Below are 23,744 nucleotides of genomic sequence, written 5' to 3'. Positions count from 1 at the left end.
GGTGGTGCACACCTTTAATCCCAGCACTAGGGAGGCAGAGGCGGGCGGATCTCTGTGAGTTCGAGGCCAGCCTGGTCTACAGAGCAAGTTCAGGACAGCTAGAGCTGTTACACCGAGAAACCCTGTCTCGGAAAAATCAAAAACAAAAACAAAGACTCGAGCCCCTTCAGCACCCCACACCCTTTCCATTTTAATACATAACAGAAAGGAGCTTGCCTCACCAGTGGGCACTTGGCTGCTCCGTGTTAGGTTCTCTAATAATCAATCAGTAGTCTGACCCGAACTCTTAGCTTTTAGCCCTGACCTGCTTTGGTCAAGTAGAAGAGCAGACCTTGTACCAAATATGCCAGTTGTCACTGCTTTACACCCTTTCTCAAGGAAGCCGTGGGAAACAGCCCCTGTGAAGCCGCTGGGGACACAGGGACAGCCTGAGAAGTCTGTCTGCCTGTCTGGGACCTGTGGATACTCCCTAGGGACTAGCTCTGAGAACACAACAGAGGAGAGAGCAAAGAGTAGCCAGCTGGCCTCACACATGGGGAAGCAGCAGCTCCTAGTAGGAGAGATTGCAAATGCTGTCCCTGCGTGTGGGAACCAGAAGAGTCACTTTGTTCCACATGTTCCCAGGCAGGTGATCATCTGTGCACACCAGGAACAGCTGGATGAAATGGCTGAACTGGATTTCAAGGAAGAGACCTTAATGACCCAGATGGATTCTAATGTAAGTAGCACTGGACTAACATGTGGGCTAGCAACAATTATCGTGGTTGCTCGGTGGTCATCTGTTGGCTATGGTATGTATGTATAGCATAACATTCTGCTGTTGTGCACTAATTCTGAGGCCTTGGAGCCCTCAGAAGGTCTGGGTAGAGCTAAGAGATGGCACTGCACTGCTCACTCCCAAACTAGATGGTTTCCAGCCTGTCCTTAGGCAGTCTACCTTCCTAAAGGTTTGTTGGGCCCCTCCATATGATTACTGTAGCAGTGACCATCTTGCCAAAGCATTTCTTGAAACCACCCCTTTTCAGAATACAGCCTCCCCATATGAAGTGTGTCAAATGCAAAAAAAGGGGCCCTACCCAAAGCCATAGAAACGTCTGAGTGTTTCCCCTGGGAAGAGGGACTTGGATTCTGAGATGTTCCCCCAGGGTGGACTAGGGGGTTGGAGAAGGCTCAGTAGTTGAAAGCACTTGTTGCTCTTGTAGAGGACCCAGGTTTGGTTCCTAGCACCACATGGCGTCAACCATCTAGAACCTCAGGTGATCTGATAGTCTCTTCCAAATTCCATGGGTAGCACCAGGCACACAAGTGGTACATAGGCAAAACATCCATATACATTAAAATGAAACAAAAGCCAAAAAGGGATGAAGAGATGGCTCAAAGGTTAAGAGCACAGTCTGCTCTTCCAGAGGTCCTGAGTTCAATTCCCAGCAGCCACACGATGGCTCGTGGCCGTCTATAATGAGATCTAGTGCTCTCTTCTGGCCTGCAGGCATTACATGCAAGCAGAGCACTGTATACAAAATAGATACTTGAAAAAAAAAGCAAAAAGGCTAGAAAAGAAGATCTGGCAGAGGGTCATCAAGAGAAAAAAACAAAAAACAAAAAAACCACTTCAGTTGTCTTGTTTCTTCTCAGGATTTTGAAGACTTTGTGACCCAGCTGGATGAAATCATGGCTTTGAAGTCCAAGTGCATCCAGAGTCTAAGAAGCAAGTTACAGCTCTACCTCACCAACCAGAGGCCAGCTGCAGCCCCGGAGAAAACCGTGGTATCTTAGAGGAAGGGCTCACCTGGGTGGACACTGCCATGCTCTCTGGGGCTGAAGAGGTTCTGCCAGGGCCTTCCTGCACACCACCACTCCGCCATGCCCCTAGTCTCACCCTAGCCGTCTATGGCCTTGGATGGTCCCACTGCTCAGGGATAGACCTCACCTTATCTCAGGGCCGACAGGTCACATGTGGGGACCGGGCTGAAGACTGTCAGCTCCTCTTTTATTGTGTCTGTAGGAACATATCTGGTGTCTAAGTGTGAGGGTGAAATGGGGGTAAGCTGGAGATCAGAGATGAGGGGCCACAGGCTGAGCCACCAGACTTATAGCTGGCATCTGTGCCTTTCTGTCTTCAGGTGAGCTCCTCCCCAGCAGAGTGGAGATGTAGTTTTGGAAAATACTCTTGACATCTTAAGAGTAACTGGGGCGTGAGGTAGGCTTTATGCTTCCAGCTCCCTTCTCTGCAGTCCAGCTTGGTGGGGATGATGGCAGCACATTTTTATTTACTTTTTGCTAAAACAGCAGGCCTATGGACAGTGCCCTCAGTTCTTGTGGCCGATCCTATGCCTGTCTGTGACTCCTCACTCCCAGTGCCTCTGAATCACCAGGCAGGCTGACGACAGCTCAGGCAAGTCCTTTGCCTAGGCTTCAATCTTCCAGGGCACACTGGCCAGCGACAACTCACTGAGTCTATAGTCAACAGTCTGAACCTTCTAACAGCAATAAACACACAACGCTTAAAATGAGTTCTTGCTGTAGGACTGTGGAGGTCAGGTGTTTTAAGGTACCCTTAAACATTTTTGAAATAAGTATCTCTACTTCCCCCTACTCACAAACTTCGTTCAGCCGGCTCTAGCTTTCTGCACTGGTGCTAGATATGCAACCTCAGTCTTCCACAAAGTACTTCACTGACTGAACCATCCTCCTGTCTCCTGTTTCACCTTTTTAGCAGAAAGACCCCCAAGGGAAACAAAAGAGCCTCCAAGAGTCCATTGGTTTGTAGGTTTACCTGCGCTAACCTGAGATTCCTGTGTCACAGTCTGGGCCCTGAAGCCATTACCACATGAATTCAAGAACTTTCTATGGTTTTATGACGTATGTCCAAAAGGCCAACATAAGCCAGGTGTGGCATGTAATCCCAACATTAGGGATGCAGAGGAAGATGAATTCAGAGCTAACCTGGGCTGTAGTAAGATGCTCTACTTAAAAGGCCAGAGGCTAATTCAAAAGGACTGAAAGGCTCTACAGGCAGTGCTTGAGCTAGCCAGCAGAGGGCAGCCTGTTCCTAGCTTAAGGCTGCATAGCATCTCCCGCGTGGCCACTAAAAACAAGAGAACATACCCAGCCAAGAGCATCAAAAGGACGTGTGTGGGATTCTGCTGGGGGAAAGGACTAGAATCTTTAGGGTGAGTTGTCTGCTATAGCAGCAGCAGTGAGAGCTGAGGGAGTGCTCTAGCCTTGCCTGTGACTGCAGCCATGGCGGCACTCATGCATAGGGGCTTTTCATCTTTAGAGGACACCTTGAAGCCTCCCCACTTTGGCGAGAATGCAGACCCGTGGTCCAGAGCCTGCCCTAGATCAGGGTTAAAGAAACAGAAGACAGCGCCGCCAACTTCCACGTCCCACCGGCCTCCAGTGGGAAGACTAGGTTCTCTTCTAGGCCAGGAGTGATTGTGCTACCTCCCCCTGCCCTGAGCCAAGCCACCGTTAGCCACCTTTAAAATAAAGAGGTTTAAAGCAGCACGACATGCCGTTTAGGTTTTTATTAGTAGTTCTCTGAGGAATCAAAATAGTTAGCAAATTACTTTAGATTCAGGACTGTATTATATCCTTTGTATTTAGATCTTTAATGGTGTAGAACATAATACAAACAAACCGAAGAGTCTAGTTTCTATCCTAGGTGTTACTCGTTGTGTCATTCTAAAGTAGGGCTGGAGAAGGCTGTTCACTAACTGGGGGCTAGTGCTGAGTGACAAGTCGTGGCCTGTTTCCTCACCAGTGTGCTGGGAAGGGGCAATGATTCCTCAAACTGACAACAGCTTCCTAGCACAGGGGCTCCGATGCCCTGGGCAGCAGAGGATTATGGTCTAAGCCAAAACAGTCTGAACAGGGGCAACGGGATCTGCCTGGCAGAAGAGGCAGACTTTGCCCTGTAAGGAAAAGTGCATCTTTTGTACCGCAGAGACACTCCAGAACCAGTGTAACACTAAGGGCTGCGGGGAGCAGCCCCAGAAGAGCCTCACTTGCATTCCACTTGGGTTAGACCCAGGCTGCCGGTGGTGCAGCAGAGAGGAAAGCATCTAGCCCCAAAGCAGCAGCAGTCAGTCCCTCCTCTTCTTCCCACTCCTCTTGGAAGCCAGGTCACAAGCGACCCCAGAAAAATCCAGCATTCTTTCTGGATGGCCAAGGTGGGAAGGGCACTTGTCAAAATACAGGTATGTTTAATATTGAAGGAGCCAATAGGGCATTTGCCTGCCCAAATCTGCCCCCTTCCCCACAGCTCGAGCCTGGCTCACAGAGACTACAAGTGTCATCTCCACACCTGACCATCTAGCCGCCAAAGACAGCCTGGAAGCAGGTCCTTTCTTCCCCACACGTGAGCTGTGCAGGGCCTCCAGGGGATGGCAGGGCCGTGGCATGGCCATGGCGAGGCCTGGTCTCAGCTGGCTCCAGCCCGGGCCATGAGGTCTTCCAGAGCACTGTCCTGGTCGTTGTTGTGTAAGAGTAAAACTTCCTTAATGTCTTTCAGTTCAAAGCCCATTTCCTTAAATTTGCTCATTAACTGAAGAAACTCCAACATCTGTGGGATAAAGGAGAACAAAAATGAAAAAACAAGTGTCCGCGCACACAGACCAGCTGAATGTCTACTTCAGGGAGGATCGTATCCTTCAACCAGAGTCTCATGGGTCTCTAAGGTTCCCTAGCAAGTGGAGGTGGGCTGTGAAGCCCAGCCCCAACTCACTTGATGACCCAACCATCCAAAAACCTGGCTTTTATCCCAACTCAATTCCCCCTTCCTATCAATGAGATTCAGCTCCAGACTTGATTTATACAAATACAGGGCTCATCTGGACATGGGAGCCTCTGTCTTTGACTGCCTCTGCCTGCAGTCATTGGTTAAGGGGAGGAGGAGGAGGTACAGGGCCTGGGGAGAACACCAGGGCAGACAATTCTGCTCCTGTGAATGCATAAAGGTTCCTACCTTTTCTTCTGAACACTGGTGCATTTCCAGAGCCTCTTCCACTAAAAGAGGGTCAAAGCCCTTCTCACAAAACTGTCCATGTGCAAACAGATAGTCGAGAATCTAAGAAAAGAAACGTGGTTTCAGCTCCTACTGGCCCTCCCCAGTCATCAGATCCTGGACAGGCCTAGACTCTGCCTTGAATGTGTCTAGCAGAGCATAATCTGAGCAATTACTTGGTAAACAGACTGGCACGCCCTTCTAGAAATAAACAGCCACTTTACAAAGAAGGTGCTGTCATAGCTGACTCAACTCTTAGAACATCAATACAACAGCCAGGGCAGGATGATAGCTCTCTTAAAAAATCAAAATAAAAAAATAAAAATACAGCGCATGTCAGAAAACATCCCCGATGCAGAAGACAACAGTATGCTATTCAGAACTTCCTGAAGAGCCATGACAAACGTTTCTGGAGGTAAACCAGGAGTACTAGATTACACCTGTACTGCTAGGGCTCAGAAGGATCATGAGTCCGGTGCCAGTCTCAGCTACCTCACTTGCATGCAGCCTAAGCTATGCAAGACCCTATCAAAGAAGCCCTGATTGAGATATTAACCATGTGCTCAGTTTTGTCCTCTCTGGAGGTACAAAGGGTTGGCTGATGGCAGAACAGCTCTAGTATCACCCCACCCCCACCTCAAAGACTACTACAGCTGAACTTCTAGCTTCCCCAGTAATACACCAAGTCCCCACAAGCCCACAGGGAAGTAGGCTGCAGTTGCAGCACTCTAGGGCTGGCAGAACACAACCGACTTGAGGCCACCATGCTCCTCTACCCACACCTTACAGACTAGCACCTCACCTGCTCAATGTTCTCTCCTTTCTTCTTCATGGCTCTCAGGACACAGTCATATGAGTAGCCCATGTTGACTACTGTCTCTACACATTGCCGCTCACTCGGAGACAGTGCCTGCAGTTCCAAATAGGCCTGGGGACAGCTAGGCATGTTGGGCACTTGTGACACTGAGAAATTTAGAGGGGTTACCTGGCAATAGAAAAACAAAACCAAAGCAAGATGAGCTAGGTCCAGGTTGCTGGCCATGCAATGTGGGGAGAAGAGAAGAGCGGTACCAAGCACCAACCCAGGGGAAACTGGGAAATACCTGCCACCCTTGGACTCTCACCCAGTCCTTGCATTCTCAGACAGCACATACTGCTCCATCCCCTGATCCCCATGACGGAAAAATCAGTTCCAAGTGTGACTCCACCTGCAGGACTAATGTTGCAGCTGGCTGTGCATCCCATTTGCCCTCTCATTAACTCAGAGTCCTGGATTCGTTCACTTCGGACTTTACCACTCTAGAACTGACTGTGTCCTAGTTTCATTCCTGCCTCTCACTGCTCTGGGCTTCCCAGGCATGGCTAGCTCAGGGCCTCAGGACTTTGAGAGCGCTTATCTTTGGCCCACACCACATACCCTATTTCATTCCCTGCTAAAGTTGCTGCTCTCTTCAGGCAAGACAGAAGGATTGTCAGCTACACTAAGCTGGACTCCTGGCCAGTCCACTGCACGGGCTACAAGTCACTTGCTCCGCGGACACTGGACCTCCCTAGTTCTCATCTTACTGGTTAATGAAGCCTAAGACACAAAAGCATTCCCAGGACAAAGGACCCAGTCACCACAAGAACAAAACCACAAGCTGCTCAAAGTGGCTGAGCTCCCAAGAACCAAAGCAAGCATTTTGTATCTTTGTTTTCTTTTTTCTTTTTCTATTGGGTAAAGTAAGGCAGTAAGCAGGCAGTCCTGTGTCTTTATAACAAGTTCTGCTAAAACTAGATGTTCTCAAACTTGGCTGAGAAAAGCAAAAAAGACAACAGGCCTGTACACTGGCAGCTTCCACACTCAACTATCACCTACAGCATACTCTAAGCAGTCCGTCCCCAGGGGCTTCAGCAGGCTACACAGCCACAGGAGAGCCCTTCACAAAGCCATCTCCACCACTTGTAGACTCAGGATTATACTACTCCTCAGGAGTAGGCTCTGTGTGGACACAGCAGCTTCTGAAAAAGTAACAGCAGCTCTCAGGTGAGCCCAGCCAAGAAGCCAGGTCTATTCTTCCACTGTTTGTGCCTGTCCCTTTAAGAAGGCCCCTGATGTGCAGTCCTCTAACAGCTGGGCTATTGGGAATGTTCTCTGTGCCCTTCAGGTAAGTGTGACTCCATGGCATGGAAAGCCTGATAAAATTCTTTGATCTAGGGACTAAAATGCAAACCTAAAGGCTGGCGAGAAGGCTCAGCAGTTAGGAGCACTAGTTGCTCTTGCAAAAGACCTGAGTTCAGTTCCCAGCATCCACATGATAGTTCACAACTATCCGTAACTCCAGACCCAGGCAGTCTAACAACTTCAGAACTCCACAGATTTCAGGCAGGCATGTGGTATACAAATATATATATATAGGCAAACCACTCATATACATAAAATACATCTATTAAAAGGCTTGTGTATATACACACACATGTATATATATATAACATATATTCATTTCAACATCATTTATAATAAACATTAGCAACAACAGGGTATTATAATAATAAAAGTCTTATTATGACTAGTAGGTAGTTTTTATTTTAAAGAGAGGGTTCTCACTATGTAGGCCTAGAATTCTCTACATAGACCAATCTGGTTTCAAACTCAGGGAGACTTGCCTACCTCTGCTTCCAGTATGCTTAGTTTAAAGGCATATACCACCTCAGCCCAGAAGATATTTAGATTTATTTTTATGTGTATGTTTGCCTGAATCTATCTAGGTATACCACGTGCATGCCTGGTGACTGCAGGACCCAGAAGAGGTCATGAGCTTAGGAACTGGAGTCACATATGGTTATTAGCCATTATGTAGGGACAAGGAACCAAACCTGGGTCCTCTGTAAGAGCAGCAAGTTCTCTTAACCACTGGAACCTCTCTCCAACTCAATGCATAGGATTTTAAATAATAGAGCTGAGCAAACTATCCTTTTCTTTTTAAATGTTATTAACAAGAGTACTTTGCTTAAGCAGAGACAAATGAATGACTCCTTCATATAATGCTGTATTAAACAGGCATCGTTAATTAAGGAGGCCCCAAATGGACAGTGTTTAAAAGCATGTCTTATTACTGGGGCTTAGGAAAGAGGAGGATCCTTAAGTTAGGGACAACCTGGGCTACATGGCAAGACTATCTCCAAAAAAATGAAAAAGGATCCCTTGTCAAAATTACTAATAATAAATCCCAGCACTCAGGAGGCAGAGGCAGGCAGATCACTGGGAGTTTGAGGCTAGCCTGGTCTATAAAGTGAGTTCAGGATAGCCAAGGCTACACAGAGAAATCCTGTCTCAAAAAAAAAAAAATACTACTAATAGAACTAATAGAGTCATTCATTGAGGTTATAATCCATGATTATGATTAATATGGCTCTGTGTGTGTGTGTGTGTGTGTGCGCATGTGCGTATGCACGTGCTACATCCTGACCCAGATACAACACAATTATTGCATTCTGTCAGTCCTATGTCATTAGGAATTTTTTCAACAAAAAGATAAAATGTAGTTATTTACAATCATAAAATGGAATTCTTATATTCAATGACTAAAAACTGGGTTAACCCTTACTTTGTAGAGATTCCAGGGGCCAAAACAATAAGGCATGACTAGTAAACTCCAATGGAGGGCTGCAAAAGCTTCTACAGGTAGACTTGCAGGTGAGCCTCTGCGATGCTAGTCAGTGGGACTTAAGAGGCTGTGGACAGCTCAGCAGCTCAGAGGATCCAAGTTTGCTTCCCAGCACGCACATGGCAGTTCACAACAATCTGTAACTGGTTCCTTGGAATCCAACATACTCTTGACTTCCTTAGGCACCAGGCAAACACATGGCATACAGACACAGACACACTCATAAAAATAAAGCACTCTTGAGCCAGGAACAATGTCACATGCCTTTAATGCCAGCACTTGGGAGGAAGAGGCAGGCAGATCGCTGCTGAGTGCCACGCTGACTAATCTACAAAGTGAGTCCAGGACAGCCAGGGCTACACAGGGTATTGTCTTGTAATACCAAAAAAAAAAAAAAAAAAAAAAAAAAGAGAGAGAGAGAGAGAGAGAGAGAAAGAAAGAAGAAAAGGAAAGCATCTTTTAAAAAGAAGGGGGTCTGGAGATAGCTCAGACTTGGGTATTGGCCACAAAGCCTGACCACCTTTGACCCCAGAAACTATACTGTGGAAGGACAGAACCAGCTCCCACAAGCTGTCTTCTGACCCCTACCTGTGTGCTATAGCCACACACACAAAATAAATGCGATTGACTTTTTTAATGTTTAAAAAATACAAGAAATTATACAAGGTTGTGGTTGTAGCTAAATTAGCAACCCTGGGCTGGATCCCCAGAAGTTCTGTAATCCCAGCACTAAGAGCTGAGGCAGATCAAGGACAGGGCTGCAGAGACGGCAAAACTGCTGAAGGGCTTCCTTACATCCACAGTGCTGCATGGCTGCAGTTCCAGGGCTGGGGAGGCACGGACAGGAGGGTCTCTTGGCTTGCTGGCCAGTGCCTATCCCCCTCAGCAACCTTCAGATACAGTACACAGTGACTGAAGATGGTAACCAACACCAACTGTCCTCCACGAAAGCTCATGTACACATGCAAAGATAAAGGGTAGACAGCCTGAGCTATAGTGAGTAGACTAAGCTACACAATGAAGCCCTAACACACACACACACACACCAGCTATAGAGAATAGAGAGAAATGCCAGCAGCAGTGGTTTATTAAAGAAGCAGACAAAATGGTGTAGAAACCCACAGTCCATTGACTGGGGAAGTGAAGGCATGGAGAGAACTGGAATCCAAGGGGAACGCGGCTAGCATAGTGAAACCAGCTTCTCCTCCATCCCATGGGAAGGAATGACAGGAGGAGAGAGAGAGCTTCAAAGAGTTCAAAACACACAACTAATGGAAACCAAGCTGGAGAACAAGGAGAGGGAAAGCGCTTTTTTGTAACATAAACCTTTGGTTAGTAGGGTGGTTTTAATTCTTTAAGAGACAGAACGGCCCCTTGACATTTTGCCCACACTGATCTCACACTCATGGGCTCACAGTTCGGTAGCACACACTTTTAATCCTAGCACTGGGAAGGCAGCAGAAGGTGGGTCTCAGTGAAATCTAGGCCAGCCTGATCTACATTGTGAGTTTTAAGCCAGCCAGTACTACATATAAGTCTCTGTCTTTAAAAAGAAAAAAAGAAGCCAGGCAGTGGTGGCACACTTTTAATCCCAGCACTCAGAAAGCAGAAGCAGGCAGATTTCTGTGGGTTCTAGGCTAGCCTGGTCTACAAAACAAGTTTCAGGAAAGTCAGGGATACGCAGGGGGGGGGGGGGAGGAAGGAAAAGCCAGGCCTGGTGGTGCACACCTTTTAAGCCCAGCACTCAGGGAGGCAGAGGCCCTGAAGGACTGAGAGGCAGTTCTACACTAGCCTAAGAAAAAAGGGCCAATGAGATCCTCAACTTCTAATGTTATTTAATATAAGCAGTAAACCATGACATCAAAGCCTGAATAATAAGACTCAACAGCCACCTATCCCAGTGGTCGTGCAATCAGGAGGCAGAGGGAAGTAGATCTCGGTGAGGTCCAGCCCAGCCTGGTCTACAGAGTGAGTTCCAAGACAGCCAAGGCTATACAGAGAAACCACCCTGTCTTTAAAAAAATAAAAATAAAAAGAGAGAGAGAGAGACAGAGACAGAGAAATCCTGTCTCAAAATAAAACAAAAAAGGTGACTGGAAAGATGGCTCAGAGGTTAAGAGCACTGTCTGTTCTTCCAAAGGTCCTGAGTTCAATTCCCAGCAACCACATGGTGACTCATAACCACCTATAAGATCTGGTGCCGTCTTCTGGCCTGTAGGCAAAACACTATACATAATAAATAATCTTCTAAAAATAAAGAAACAAAAAATAAAATGTAAAAAGGCCATCTAAAGACAGTAAGAGCCTGACTGCAGGCATAGTTCTGCTGACAGCCCCACTGTTCCCCGCCTTGGGCACTATGACCCTGGAGAGAAGTGCTTTTCTCACTGAGGGCTCCCAAGCCTCGTACTATGAAGGCCTAGATGCGAACCAGGCTTTCTTCCCAAGGAAGAGGATCATGACTTCCTTAAAGGACACCACAACTCCAGCTGTTCATAGCCGTGAGCTGAGAGCAGTGAGTCCACCAACACACAGACCTCTTCTGGCCCTGAGATGACACCATCCTCAGGCTGGATAAGCAATGGTCTGGTTGAGGAAGAGCTCAGCCACTTATTCCTCTGGTTTTGGTGTCTAGAAGTCCATCTAAATGAGGCTAGGCCCTGGCCGAGCAACCCCCATCTTTCCAGGGTGCTTTTCATTTACCTGAAGCACCTGATGGAAAGGGAGGGCAGTGCTGACCAGAGCCCAGCATCTGACCAGAACTGAGATGCAGCCCACTCCAAGGAGAAGATGACGGTCAGCAGTCTGTCAGGTTACCTGCGCCCTGCATGTTTACAGGCCAGGAGCGCTCGGGACAGTGAAGTCACTCAGCACAGCGCTGCTGGCACGATGGTGCGCGATTAAGGCGGGCAGGGCTGTCTTTCTGCTGGCTAACAACGCTTGCTGTCCTCTTCTATCAATACAACTACATTCCTTCCTGGCTCTTCACAGTCTCTTCATGCACTGTCATTTAAACCCATCTATGAGCTAGTGTAGCAAGAACCTCTGGATGCAAAAATATGTTTTCTGGGGCTGCAACACCCTATCAGGAACCAAGTTTATACTATGTGACAAAGAAGCTGCCATGTTTTACCAACATTTTGTGTAGCAACACTTGATTTTCTTTAGGATAAAGAGAGCTGTAATCTTATCAATCAATCCTAATACACTGTGACTTCTCAGTACAGCCTTCCCTTGACCTTTTTAAGACTGCCAATGCATACTAAAAAACAATCACACAACTACAATCTAAACTTTAACAGCTTTCTACCACTTACTAGGAACCATGTGGTCTGAAGAAATGTAAATCCAAAATATCCGTATTATGATCAAACAAAGCAGGGTAAAATGAGAGTCAGGCATGGTGGCACCCACCTTTAATCCCAGCACTCGGGAGGCAGAGGCAGGCGGATTGCTATGAGTTCGAGGCCAGCCTGGTCTACAAAGCGAGTCCAGAACAGTCAAGGCTACACAGAGAAACTCTGTCTTTAAAAAAAAAAAAAAAGAATGGAGAAGCTAGGAAAGGAAAGGAGCATCTGCAAGCTTAGAAAGAAAATGGGTGCTAGAGAGACTGCAGAACAGCCAAGCACAGGGGTGCACATCTGTAACCCCAGCACTCAAGAGGTGGAGGTAGGAGATCTAAGCCACATAGCAAGACTGTCAACTAAAACCACCACCAAGACAAAAAGCCTATTCTGACATAATAGCACTAAAAAGAACCAAGATTTGACAGAGAAATACCATTCACAAGGGTTGTGTTATCCCTATATATACATAGATAAACATTAACCAAAGTTTGGCTGGGGATGTAGTGCAGGGGCACAGTGCTTGGCTACAATGCAAAGGTCATCCATCAGATAACCAAACCACTCTCCAGTGCCCCATCAAACACTAAGCCTTGTGGGAGGAGGGGCTGCTGCTAAAAGGGACCACTGAGACACCTCTGGAATGTAAGTCAGGACTGGACACTTACTGTGGGACATGTATTTGGAGGTGATGACTCTTCTGTACACACAGACAAGCTAGACAGGGAAGGCCTCTGAGAGGATGTCAGGGGTGGCTCCTCTGTGCCACTGTTCAAGTTCAAAGCTGAGAGCCCAAGAGCGTGGTCCCCATTGAGCTCACTGGCACTGCTTTGGGTGGAAGGCTTGAGGAAATTCCGGGAAACACCACTTCGGAGGCAGGATGTGCTGTGGAAAGTGCTCGCAAGTTTGACTGTCTTCTGATTGCTGTCATCAGAGTCAAGTTTGGGGAAGGACAGTGATTTGATATTGCTTACGGTAGGGATGGGGGGAAGGGGCACTTTGGAAGACAGCGACATCTTTTCACAGTTGCCCAACTGTGGTAAGGTTATAAAGCCATTAGGTTTATGAAGAGGCTTGAAGTCTAAGGTTGCCTGCTCCAAGGACGCCAAGACCTCCTCATCCTGTAACACAGACCCTGAGCTTCCTCGGGGTGAGTTACTGTCCAGCAGCTGAGCCATTATGGGTCCAGTGCTTCCTACCAGAATGTTTCTCAGCTCTTCCTTCTCATCAATGGTTTTTAACTCCAGATTATCAAATGGGTCTTCTTCACACTCAAAGTCAGCAGGGTTGAAATCTGCCTTTGTGTGGGGTGGGCTGAGAACTTTCTGCTTTGTGGCACTGCTGCTGACCCGAGTTGGAGTGAGGATGCTGTTGTGCTGTAAGCTGGCCAGGATGGGGTTAATAGGAGGCGGCATTGTGGCTGTGCTGTGAGACTTGGAGAAGCTCATTTTGCTGTCACCCTCTGGACCACTCTTAGAATTCACTTTAGCTTCCGCGTCCTCAGCCTTCCGCTCTGCTTCTCGCTGAGCTTCTTGGATTAGCTTAATATCTTCAGCCCATTCAATGGTTTTCTTTTCCAAGGAGAAGTCATACTGCAGAGATACAGCAGAGAGAGGAGGTGTGAGCCCAGGGGCTGCTCTCCCCTACCCAACTCAGTCCTGTGCAGTGAAGAACAGCAGGCAGCACTCGAGCACATGGCTGCACCTCACTGAGGAGCACCAAGGCTTCCAGTGTCCACACCGTGCTCCCAGATGACAGCTATAGACCAACCCTGCGCACCAGACCAAAGGGAACTCGCCACAACCTTTGCTTCTCTTCCCCTAATTCCACTTGGTTAGGGGAAGAGTAAGCCAGGAACTGTCCTGATGGCCCACTCATCTATCTTCTAGAACTGTAGACACTCACCTCTATCAGTCATCTACTGTTGCATGCATACATGTAAGGGCGTGTACTTCCTCCTATTCGCAGCAACCCCAATGGCCATCTTTGGGTCTCTATTATATAGCACAGTATCTTACAGAGATCCTGTGCTCAATAATGACAGCATCTAACACTAAGGTATGAGCTTGGAGGGACCATGAAAGAACTCACTGGTTTGCTTTGTTAGCAGAACTGGGGGCCCAAACCCAGGGCCTTGCACATGGACAGTAAGTGCTCTACCATGAGCCTTGAGCACCTTTCAGGTTAACTCTCTAGATTAGCTAAAACCCCTTAGTAAATTGCCCAGTCATAAGGCCAGGAAGTACTGGACCTGGATCTGAAGCCAGGCAGTCTGGCCAGATTCTATGCTCTTAATCCACTATTAGACTCTGATGAGTATACTGCAGTCAAGGTGCAAGGGGACTTAATCAACCTGGTGCGTAGTTCAGCAGTACACATGCTAAACTTGGAATAAGGTGAGCATAGCCCTGCACAAGGAGGACACACTAACCTAGGAAGCAGTTTGTACTTTCCAGATAAGCCTTTTTGTCTGCTTCTGTTCCTCTTTCCGAGGTATACTCAGTAAGTCTCCTTGCTCTGCTTCCAAAACGGAAAAGGGGCTGGGGGGAGGTGGGGAGGCAGAAGCCAAACATGATGGCCCATGTGGACGGCAGAGGCAGGAAGACCACGGTTTAGACCAGACTGGACTACCAGACATTAAGCGAAGAAAATCTCGATATGGGCTCGGGTGAGGGTTAGGGTCAGGAGATGAAGGCCCAGGGGAGGTGGCTCTCTGCACTCTAAGACTTTATCAACAGTAGCCCAGCATTTAGTAAACGGAAGCAGGAGGGTCAAGAGTTCAAGGGCAATGAGCTCTATGAAACCCTCCCTGAAATAAACTTCATAGCCCCCAATAGACCTGAAAATGCACCCAACTTACAAAACTCTCCCTGGCATACGTAAAGCATTATCTAGCAAAACTCCCATAGCAAAGAAGAAGGCAAAGTCACTGGCATTCACCACAATGCACCAGAGCGTAACAGTGCATGCGTAAGTGTTCAAGACGGAGGCAAGGTAAAGACAGGGAGAAGTCTGAGAGATCATTCTAGAATAGAAAGCGAGAAAACAAAACCAAAACACACAGCCACTAAGACTTCGTCTCCCTGCTCCAGTGGCTATGCATCTGCAGAGGTAGGAGTGGGGGCTGGGGGAGGCACTGTGTGCTCTGCTTACCATGAACAAAAAGGAGGAAACAGCCATGGGCAAAGGCTCCACAGAGCTTCTAACTGCAGAAACCCAACTGTTGTCTTGTAATTTTTTGATGGTGTAACGTTCTTTTCTCATTGCTGTACAAATACCCAACAGAGGCTACTTAAGGAGAGAAGTTAGTTTGCGCTCACAGCTTGAGGACACAATGACAGGAGCTTCTGGCAGCTCGTCTCACTGCACCTGCAGTGATCAGACAGAGACCAACACCCGCACTCTGCTAACTGTACCTTTTCTATTCAGTCCAGGACCCAGCACATGGGGTACGGACCACACATCCAGGACTCAGCACATGGGGTACGGACCACACATCCAGGACCCAGCACATGGGGTACGGACCACACAACCAGGACTCAGCACATGGGGTATGGACCACACATCCAGGACCCAGCACATGGGGTACGGACCACACATCCAGGACCCAGCACATGGGGTACTGACCACACACCCAGGACCCAGCACATGGGGTAAGGACCACACACCCAGGACCCAGCACATGGGGTACTGACCACACACCCAGGACCCAGCACATGGGGTACGGACCACACATCCAGGACCCAGCACATGGGGTACTGACCACACACCCAGGACCCAGCACATGGGGTACTGACCACACACCCAGGACCCAGCACATGGGGTAGGGACCGCACATCCAGGACCCAGCACATGGGGTACGGACCGCACATCCAGGACCCAGCACATGGGGTACGGACCGCACATCCAGGACCCAGCACATGGGGTACGGACCGCACATCCAGGACCCAGCACATGGGGTACGGACCGCACATCCAGGACCCAGCACATGGGGTAGGGACCGCACATCCAGGACCCAGCACATGGGGTACGGACCGCACATCCAGGACCCAGCACATGGGGTACGGACCGCACATCCAGGACCCAGCACATGGGGTACGGACCGCACATCCAGGACTCAGCACATGGGGTACGGACCGCACATCCAGGACCCAGCACATGGGGTACGGACCGCACATCCAGGACCCAGCACATGGGGTACGGACCATATATCCAGGACCCAGCACATGAGGTACGGACCACACACCCAGGCAGATCTTCCCCCTTTAGTTAACTTAAGAATCCCTCACAGACATGTCTCTTCAGTGATTCTAGGGCCTGTGACGATTACTAATGACAAGTCACACATAAAGCCCACTGAGTGGCCTATGAGAACTCACTGTGTAGCTCGGTCTCAGCCTTGCCTTCTCAGTGCTGAGACTACAGGTGTGCACCTCACTCACTGAGGAAACCAACCCCTAATAGCCAACTTTCCTCTGCCTACAAACACAAGCCTCTCAAATTTTCACTCTAAGAATTAGAAATATCTTCCATTTCCCAGGACACACTTACTAAAATTCTAGGGGTTTTGTTGGTTTGGTTTGGTTTGGGGGCTAGGCTCAACCTCACAAAAAATCAGCAAGATCCTCCTGCCTTCATCTCCCCAGTTCTGAGATTACGGTGTGTGCCGTCACACTCAGTTCATATGGCCAAACCCAAGGCTTCACAAACACTAGGCAAACACTCTACAACTGAGCCAAATGCTGGGTTGTTTGTTTGGTTTTGGTTTTGTTTTGTTTTGTTGTTTTGTTTTGGTTTTTGTTTTTGTTTTTGTTTTTGGTTTGGTTTGGTTTTTCGAGACAGAGTTTCTCTATGTAGCCTTGGCCATCCTGGACTCACTTTGTAGACCAGGCTGGCCTCGAACTTACAGCGATCCGCCTGCCTCTGCCTCCCGAGTGCTGGGATTAAAGGCGCGCGCCACCATGCCCGGCATTGTTTTGTTGTTTTTTTGTTATCAAAGTAATGTAGAATATGTGAAAAATAGAGAAAAGTTTTTTTAAAGTAAGCATGTATTTTGAGAGTGAAATGCTGCTGCTGCAGGTCAGGGTAGGAGGTTCTCTCTCACAAACTAGGCACTAGATCTGACCCCCAGCACTACATAATCCAGTCATGGGGTACATGCCTGTAATCCCAGCGCTGGATGGTGGAGGCAGGAAGAGAAAGTCAACGTCAGCCTCTCCTACACAGGAAGCTGGAGGACAGTCTGGGGTGGAGACCCTGTCTCAAGCAAAGAGAACAGACACAAGGCACAACATGCAGCAGCCAGCAAGCACGGCCAACTCACTAAAGGCTTCTCCTTAACCACAGCTTCTTCTTCACAGTTTCATCTACAAATCTTAATTTGGGGCTAGAAGGCAGCTTTTGTTGCTCTTGCAGAGGACCCAAACTCTGCTCTCAGCACCACATGGTGGCTCACAACTATCCTTTTTTCTTTGGTTCTTTAAGAATAGGTTTCTGTGTATCCCTGGCTGTCCTGGAACTTACTGTGTAGACCAGGCTGGCCTCAAACTCAGAGAATTGCCTGCCTCTGCCTCCTGGATGCTTAGATTAAAGGCGTGCGCCACCAAACCCAGAAACCATCCTTAACTCTAGTTCTAAGAGATCTGGCACCCTCTTCTGACCTCTGTAACAAGCATATATGTGACATATACATGCAAGCAAATATATATATATACACATACACACTCATACATAATGTGTGTATGTGTGTGTAGATGTGTGTGTATATATATATACATACATATGTGACATATACATGCAACCAAATATATATACACATGTGTGTGTGTGTGTATAAAAATAATCTAAAATGGAAAAAAAAAAACATCGTTAAGATTCTATGCCATTCTGAATAGTGTGATAAAAGCCTGGCATCTATTCATACTCAGTCCTGCCAGAGACACTCAGCATAACCACACTGTGTGTGACACCCAGCAGTTAGCTCAACTGCTGCAGCACCACCATGCTTATATATGGAGCTTGATAGCTTCCTGGGGTTTTAGGCATCCTCTAGAGGCTGTAGAACACATCCCACAGATAGTTGGGGGTGGGGGTGGGGTGCTATGGGTTGGGTGTGGTCAGGTCCCTAGGATTACTGATCCCCAATGTGACAGTGTTGAGGTAGGAGGATGCTGAGAAGTAAGCCTACTGGAAGGGAATAAGTAGCGCATCTCCTATAAGAAGCATTTCTCAATCTTTCAGAATTTCCAGAGAAACGATTAAGGAAATAAAATCAGGCTGTGTGTGGTAGTGCACATCTTTAATCACAGCACTCAGGAGGCAGAGGCAGGTGGATCTCTGTGAGTTCGAGGCCAGACTGGTCTACAGAGCGAGTTCAGGACAGCCAAGGCTACACAGAGAAACCCTGTCTCAGAAGAGGGGGGGTGGGGAGGGGAGCTGAACCTATTCCAAAGTCACTGTCCCCTGCTTGAGCATGTGCTCTCTCCTTGCGGGCACACGTGTTCCTTCTCACTTCTCCACAAGGACGTGTTCTGATCATGGCACTACCCAGTCTAAGGTCTTCAACTTCCAAAACTGTGAGCACAATGAAACTCCTTTCTGTGTAAAGCACACAGCTTTGTGTGTTTTGTTAAATAAAGAGACACAAATTAAGGCAGTAAGTACTTTATTTGATCTTTGTAACAACCTCAAAAACCAATTATCCCCATTTTACAGTTGCAGAACTGGAGCCTTGGGAACTTAAACATCTCTATGGCTATTGTATGTCTGCCTGTGTAAGAACCAGAACAGAGTCTGTTAGAACCACAGATACTAAAAACTACCCCACACGACCATGGCCACAACATCCAAGTAAAGCTTCCTGGACCCTAGATGCTATGTATGTGTACTGACTCTCACTGAGGGAATTTTGTCTCTCTATTATGTAGCCCTGGCTGTCTTGGAACTCACTATCTAAACCAGACTAGTCTCAAACTCACAGAGATCCACCTGCCTCTGCCTCCTGAGTGCTGGGATTAAAGGCCTACTGGTTAGTTAGTAATTTGAAAGCAAAACATTTAAAGCAGGACTTAATGGCTCAGCACTGTCATCTCAGCACCTGTGATTGCAGCAGTGGCAGGCAGCTCTCCTGATCGCCCTCAGCAAAACTGAATTTGAGAACAGAATCAGATGCATGAGATACTGTCTCAAAAAATCCAAAATAGCAGTCAGAAGGGAGAGAAAGAGGTAGGCAGATCTCTGTAGGTTTGAGGCCAGCCTCTTCTACATAATGAATTCCAGGCCAACCATAGCGAGAAACAAAAATTAAAACAAACAACAAAGGTAGGGGGCGCTGGAGAGATGGCTCAGAGGTTAAGAGCACTGGCTGCTCTTCCAGAGGTCCTGAGTTCAATTCCCAGCAACCACATGGTGGCTCACAACCATCTGTGAGATCTGATGCCCCCTTCTGGTGTGCAGGTGTACATGTAGGCACAACACTGTGTATAAATAATAAGTAAATCTTTGTTGTTGTTGTTTTGGTTTTTTGAGACAGAGTTTCTCTGTGTAGCTCTGTGTAGACTCGCTTTGTAGACCAGGCTGGCCTCGAACTCAGAGCAATCCACCTGCCTCTGCTTCCTGAGAGCTGGGATTAAATGCGTGCACCACCACGCTCAGCTCAATCTTTTGTTTTTTTAATGGAGCAAGGAAAGTATATAAGGTAAAAATCTACCTTCTAGCCCAATAAAGTCTCCACTTTAAAAAAAAAAAAGAGTATCAATCTAGTATTCAAAACTACTTAAGATGCTTAGCATCATTAGGAATATGCAAAGCAAAGCCACAAGACATAACTTCTCACTATGTACAATGAAGTACATAATGAAAAGGACAGTTAATACCACAGGATGGCAGGATGTACAGAAACTGGAGTAAATCTGCAGTGCTAGTGGGAACACAAATTACACTGCGCATCACTTTGGAATATCATGTGTTCCTCTAAATGCAGTCATGTAAGGCGCGGTGACTCTACCTTTGTACATACCCCTGAAAGAATGAAAACCATGGGGAAAGCCTTCACATGAATCTTCGCAGCAACATTGGTCTAAAAGTCAAGAGAGTAGAAGGTACCAAAATGTCTACCTTTGATGAATACACAAGAGAAATACTATTTGGCCCACAGTAATTGCTCACTATTCTAATGAAATATAACAGGGACTTAGAGGCTGGTTTTATTAAAAGCACTGACTCTTCATTTGAGCCTGTAGGTATGACAAGTAACTAAAAGCAAAGCAAATGTGAACTGGTCCTTTTCAGAAGCATTCTCTCTTACACTCACTTGGATCCCAGAACAAGAAATCTAATATATAAGCATCTTGTTCCAAAGGTTGAAACTGCTATTCCAGGCAGCAGCAACTTTTCTTTCTATCTCTCAGCAGGGATGAATATTTTGCTAAAGATACTGCGTCAGGAGAAGAAGAGGCACTCAGAAGGAGAGGCGTGCTGTATATGCCCAGCAGCAACCTCCTTCTCAACACAAGGCCTGAGCTGAAATACTGCTGAGCCGCACCAGGGCGCAGTGCACCCTGCAATCAGGACGGCTATCAGCCTCTGGGGCAGCATTTTCCCCAAGCGCCCAAAATACATTCCATTCCTGTCTTCTCCCCATTCCTCTCTTCAACTGGCCTTTAATCCCAGCATGGGGGGAGGAGGGCAGATCTCTGTGAGTTTGAGGCTGGTCTACAAAGAGTCCAGGACAGCCAGCGCTGTTACACAGGGAAACCATGCCTCAAATCACCACCACCTCTCCAAAAAAAAATTCATTATTCTAAAAATGGCGTGGAAAACACTACAAGCAGAGCCAATTAAAGAGACTACTATATCGAGGCCAGCCTGGACTACAAAGAGAGTCCAGGACAGCCAAGGCTACACACAGAAACCGTGTCTCACAAAACCAAAAAATAAAAAATAATAAAATGAAAATAAATTACTTAATAATAATAATCTTAAGAAGAAGAAGCAGAAGCAGCAGAAGCAGCACCAGCTACTATAATAGCCTGTGTGAAAACTAAGATAGGGATGAAATGCATACAATGTGAGGCATAGGAAAAGAAAAATATCATGTAATTATCACTGACTGAGACGACAATGCAGACATTAACAAAGGAAGAAGTGAGTAAGAAAGATGGAAAATAGGGATTTGTTTTGTGCAAGGCTCAGAAACCTAGAAATACATAATCAAACAGGTTAAGCAAAACCTATGCATGTGTAAAACACACAGATGGAGGTGTGGGTACTACTTTAAAGCTGGCGTTAACAGGAAGGACAGGATAAAACTCACAGATGTAGGAAGAACTTTATCAAGTCTTTAATGCACTGAACATGAACTAGAGCTCACCACTTACCTGCACCTCTCTCACAACCTGTAAGCAGTCAGGCAAGGAGAAGCCGATTGGTAGACCCACTTTAGCTGGTGTTTTGAACTTGTCTCCTATCTTAAATGGGACGTCATCAAGGTAGCTGAAAGTCCCTATAATAAAACAGTAGAAAACATCAGCCAATAACCTGAATGTGTACTTGCTACAATCTTGGGCTTAGTGGACACACATCCTTCGTTTATGCTACCCTTCCCAACAGCTTACCTGATCCCGACCCCAGCCATTCAGGAAGAGTCCTACTCAGTCCACTTCACTATCGGGGTTTGTTTTCAATCATGCTGAGTGCAAAATCCAAAGTACTCGCCGGACACACACATTTAGTCCCAGCACTCGGGAGGCAGAGGCAGGTGGATCGCTGTGAGTTCGAGGCCAGCCTGGTCTACAAAGGGAGTCCAGGACAGCCAGGGCTACACAGAGAAACCCTGTCTCGAAAACCCCACCCCCACCCCCCAAAAAAAGGACCTGTAGCAGCATTTAACAGTGATAAGGCCAATCAGACAAGAGCATGGAAATCTGGTCAGAGCTGACAACATGGGCCATGGACAGCTTAAGGCAAAGGTGCTCTGCCTGTCGTCACAGCACAGAAGGCCCAGGACATGACAGACAGGGTTTCTCTGTGTAGCCTTGGCTGTCCTGGACTCTGTAGACCAGGCTGGCCTCGAACTCACAGAGATCCACCTGCCTCTGTCTCCCGAGTGCTGGGATTAAAGGTGTGCACCACCACTGCCCGGCTTTATGTTTATTTTTAATTTTTAAAAAAATTTGAGAGTCACAAAGTTGCTCAGACTAGCTACTAACTTAAGATACTCTGACCTCAGCATCGGAGTAGCTGGAGTTACAGTTTCCATCTTGACATTCTGATTGTGTGTGTGTGTGTGTGTGTGTGTGTGTGTGTGTGTTTCATGTATGAATGATGTATGTATGTATGATGTATGAATGATATGTGCATGTATGCATTATGTATGTGTGTACATATGACACATGATATATGTATTACGTGTGTGTGTGAATATATGTATGATGTTCGTATTTACGTACGTATGCATTTTTAGTGTGTCTGAGAAAATGACAGTGTTTCTGTGTATAGCCCTGCACCAGGGTGGCCTGGAAATCTGCCTCCCGAGTGCTGGGATTAAAGGCGTATGCCACCATCTCCACCCAGCAATTGTATTTGCTTTTAAAGGAGTATAAATAATTACCAGGGAATTCAATACCCTCACACAGACATACATGCAGACAAAACACCAATGTACATGAAATAAATCATTAAAAAAAAAAAGACCCTGGGTAAATACCAGGAAAACACACACACACACACACACACACACACACACACACACACACACGAACGATAAGAGAGGGAGGGGGAAGATCAGTGATACTGTAATTGTTACTGATACCTCTGTAATACTTGGACTGATTCACAAAAATCTGTTTTTGGGGGGTGGGGAGGGGTGTTACGGAACCAAAACACACACCATTAACTAAAGGCTTAGAATGTCCATCCACACAGATGGGAAAGCTACAACCACAAACACGAAAAAAGAAAAATGCTGAAGAGCAAGAGGCAAGCCCATGTGTGGCTCTGGCAATTCGGCACAAACCCAGAAAGACTCTAAAGACCACAGTTTAGCCCTTTGAAGAAATATTTTTAAATTACTGAAGTCCTTGAGATGCATAAGCTGTGTTTTCTACCACTTTGTTTTACTCAGGCTGTTTGGTATAAAGAAACAACAAAAATACTAAACTAAAGTCTTTGATCAAATCATAGGTTAAACCATAATATTTAACACTTACCATGAAAATCTGTACCCAACTTCTTAGAAGCCATTTAGAACCTAAAAAAGAAGGAAAAGTTTCTTAGGCACTATGTCTTGAGACAATATAAACAATAGAGAGAAGAAGGAAAAAAAAAACCACACCAAATAGAATACTAAATGTTTCTTCACATCTCACTCCCAAAGTCCTCCAAAAGAAGGCATAATAATAATAATAATAATGATAATAATAATAATGATGATGAAGGCCCAATATAGGAGAAAGTCATTTTTTAAGTTACATTTTACTACTATGTGTGTTGAATACCCATGTGTTACCTACAATCTTATCTGGAGGTCAGAGCACAACATCTCTTGCATCATGTGGGTGTTAGGGGTCAAACCCAGGCTGTCAAGCTCAGCAGCAAGCGCCTCTACCTGGCAAGCCATCTAGCTGGCCCAAAAACAGGTTTTGCAAAGGAAACATCAAGCTAGGCAGGACAGCTCAGACATGTATTACTAGCACTTACTTGGGAGACAAGAGAACCACAGAGAGTTTGAGGCCAGCCTGGACTACA

General features: G+C 46.8%; 2 protein-coding genes across 5 annotated transcripts in view; one reads left to right on the top strand and one right to left on the bottom strand.

The window, feature by feature from the left end:
• The window catches only part of KIF24 (kinesin family member 24), a 36,573-nt gene extending 33,060 nt beyond the window's left edge, over window positions 1–3,513 (top strand). Inside the window, exons 12-14 of one of the 2 annotated variants that reach the window (XM_084775499.1) lie at window positions 625–718; window positions 1,636–1,767; window positions 3,281–3,513. In XM_084775499.1, coding sequence (XP_084631625.1) covers window positions 625–718; window positions 1,636–1,767; window positions 3,281–3,292 — 238 coding nt within the window. In that variant the 3' untranslated portion in view covers window positions 3,293–3,513. Of the gene's footprint in view, window positions 1–624; window positions 719–1,635 lie in introns of both variants that reach the window. The other variant, XM_084775500.1, reaches the window with a different exon arrangement.
• Window positions 3,513–23,744, bottom strand: part of UBAP1 (ubiquitin associated protein 1) — a 35,624-nt gene continuing 15,392 nt past the window's right edge. For 2 of the 3 annotated variants that reach the window (XM_084775658.1, XM_084775659.1), the window contains exons 2-7: window positions 23,207–23,247; window positions 21,377–21,501; window positions 12,668–13,591; window positions 5,811–5,993; window positions 4,970–5,071; window positions 3,513–4,567 (exon numbers count right to left, since the gene is read on the bottom strand). In XM_084775658.1, coding sequence (XP_084631784.1) covers window positions 4,427–4,567; window positions 4,970–5,071; window positions 5,811–5,993; window positions 12,668–13,591; window positions 21,377–21,501; window positions 23,207–23,240 — 1,509 coding nt within the window. In that variant the 5' untranslated portion in view covers window positions 23,241–23,247 and the 3' untranslated portion in view covers window positions 3,513–4,426. The remainder of the gene's footprint in view (window positions 4,568–4,969; window positions 5,072–5,810; window positions 5,994–12,667; window positions 13,592–21,376; window positions 21,502–23,206; window positions 23,248–23,744) is intronic. The other variant, XM_084775660.1, reaches the window with a different exon arrangement.

The sequence above is a fragment of the Acomys minous genome (assembly GCF_964271855.1).
Source record: "Acomys minous genome assembly, chromosome: 1".
NCBI classification, from domain to species: Eukaryota; Metazoa; Chordata; class Mammalia; order Rodentia; family Muridae; genus Acomys; species Acomys minous.
This window is presented reverse-complemented; position numbering and strand designations above follow the sequence as displayed.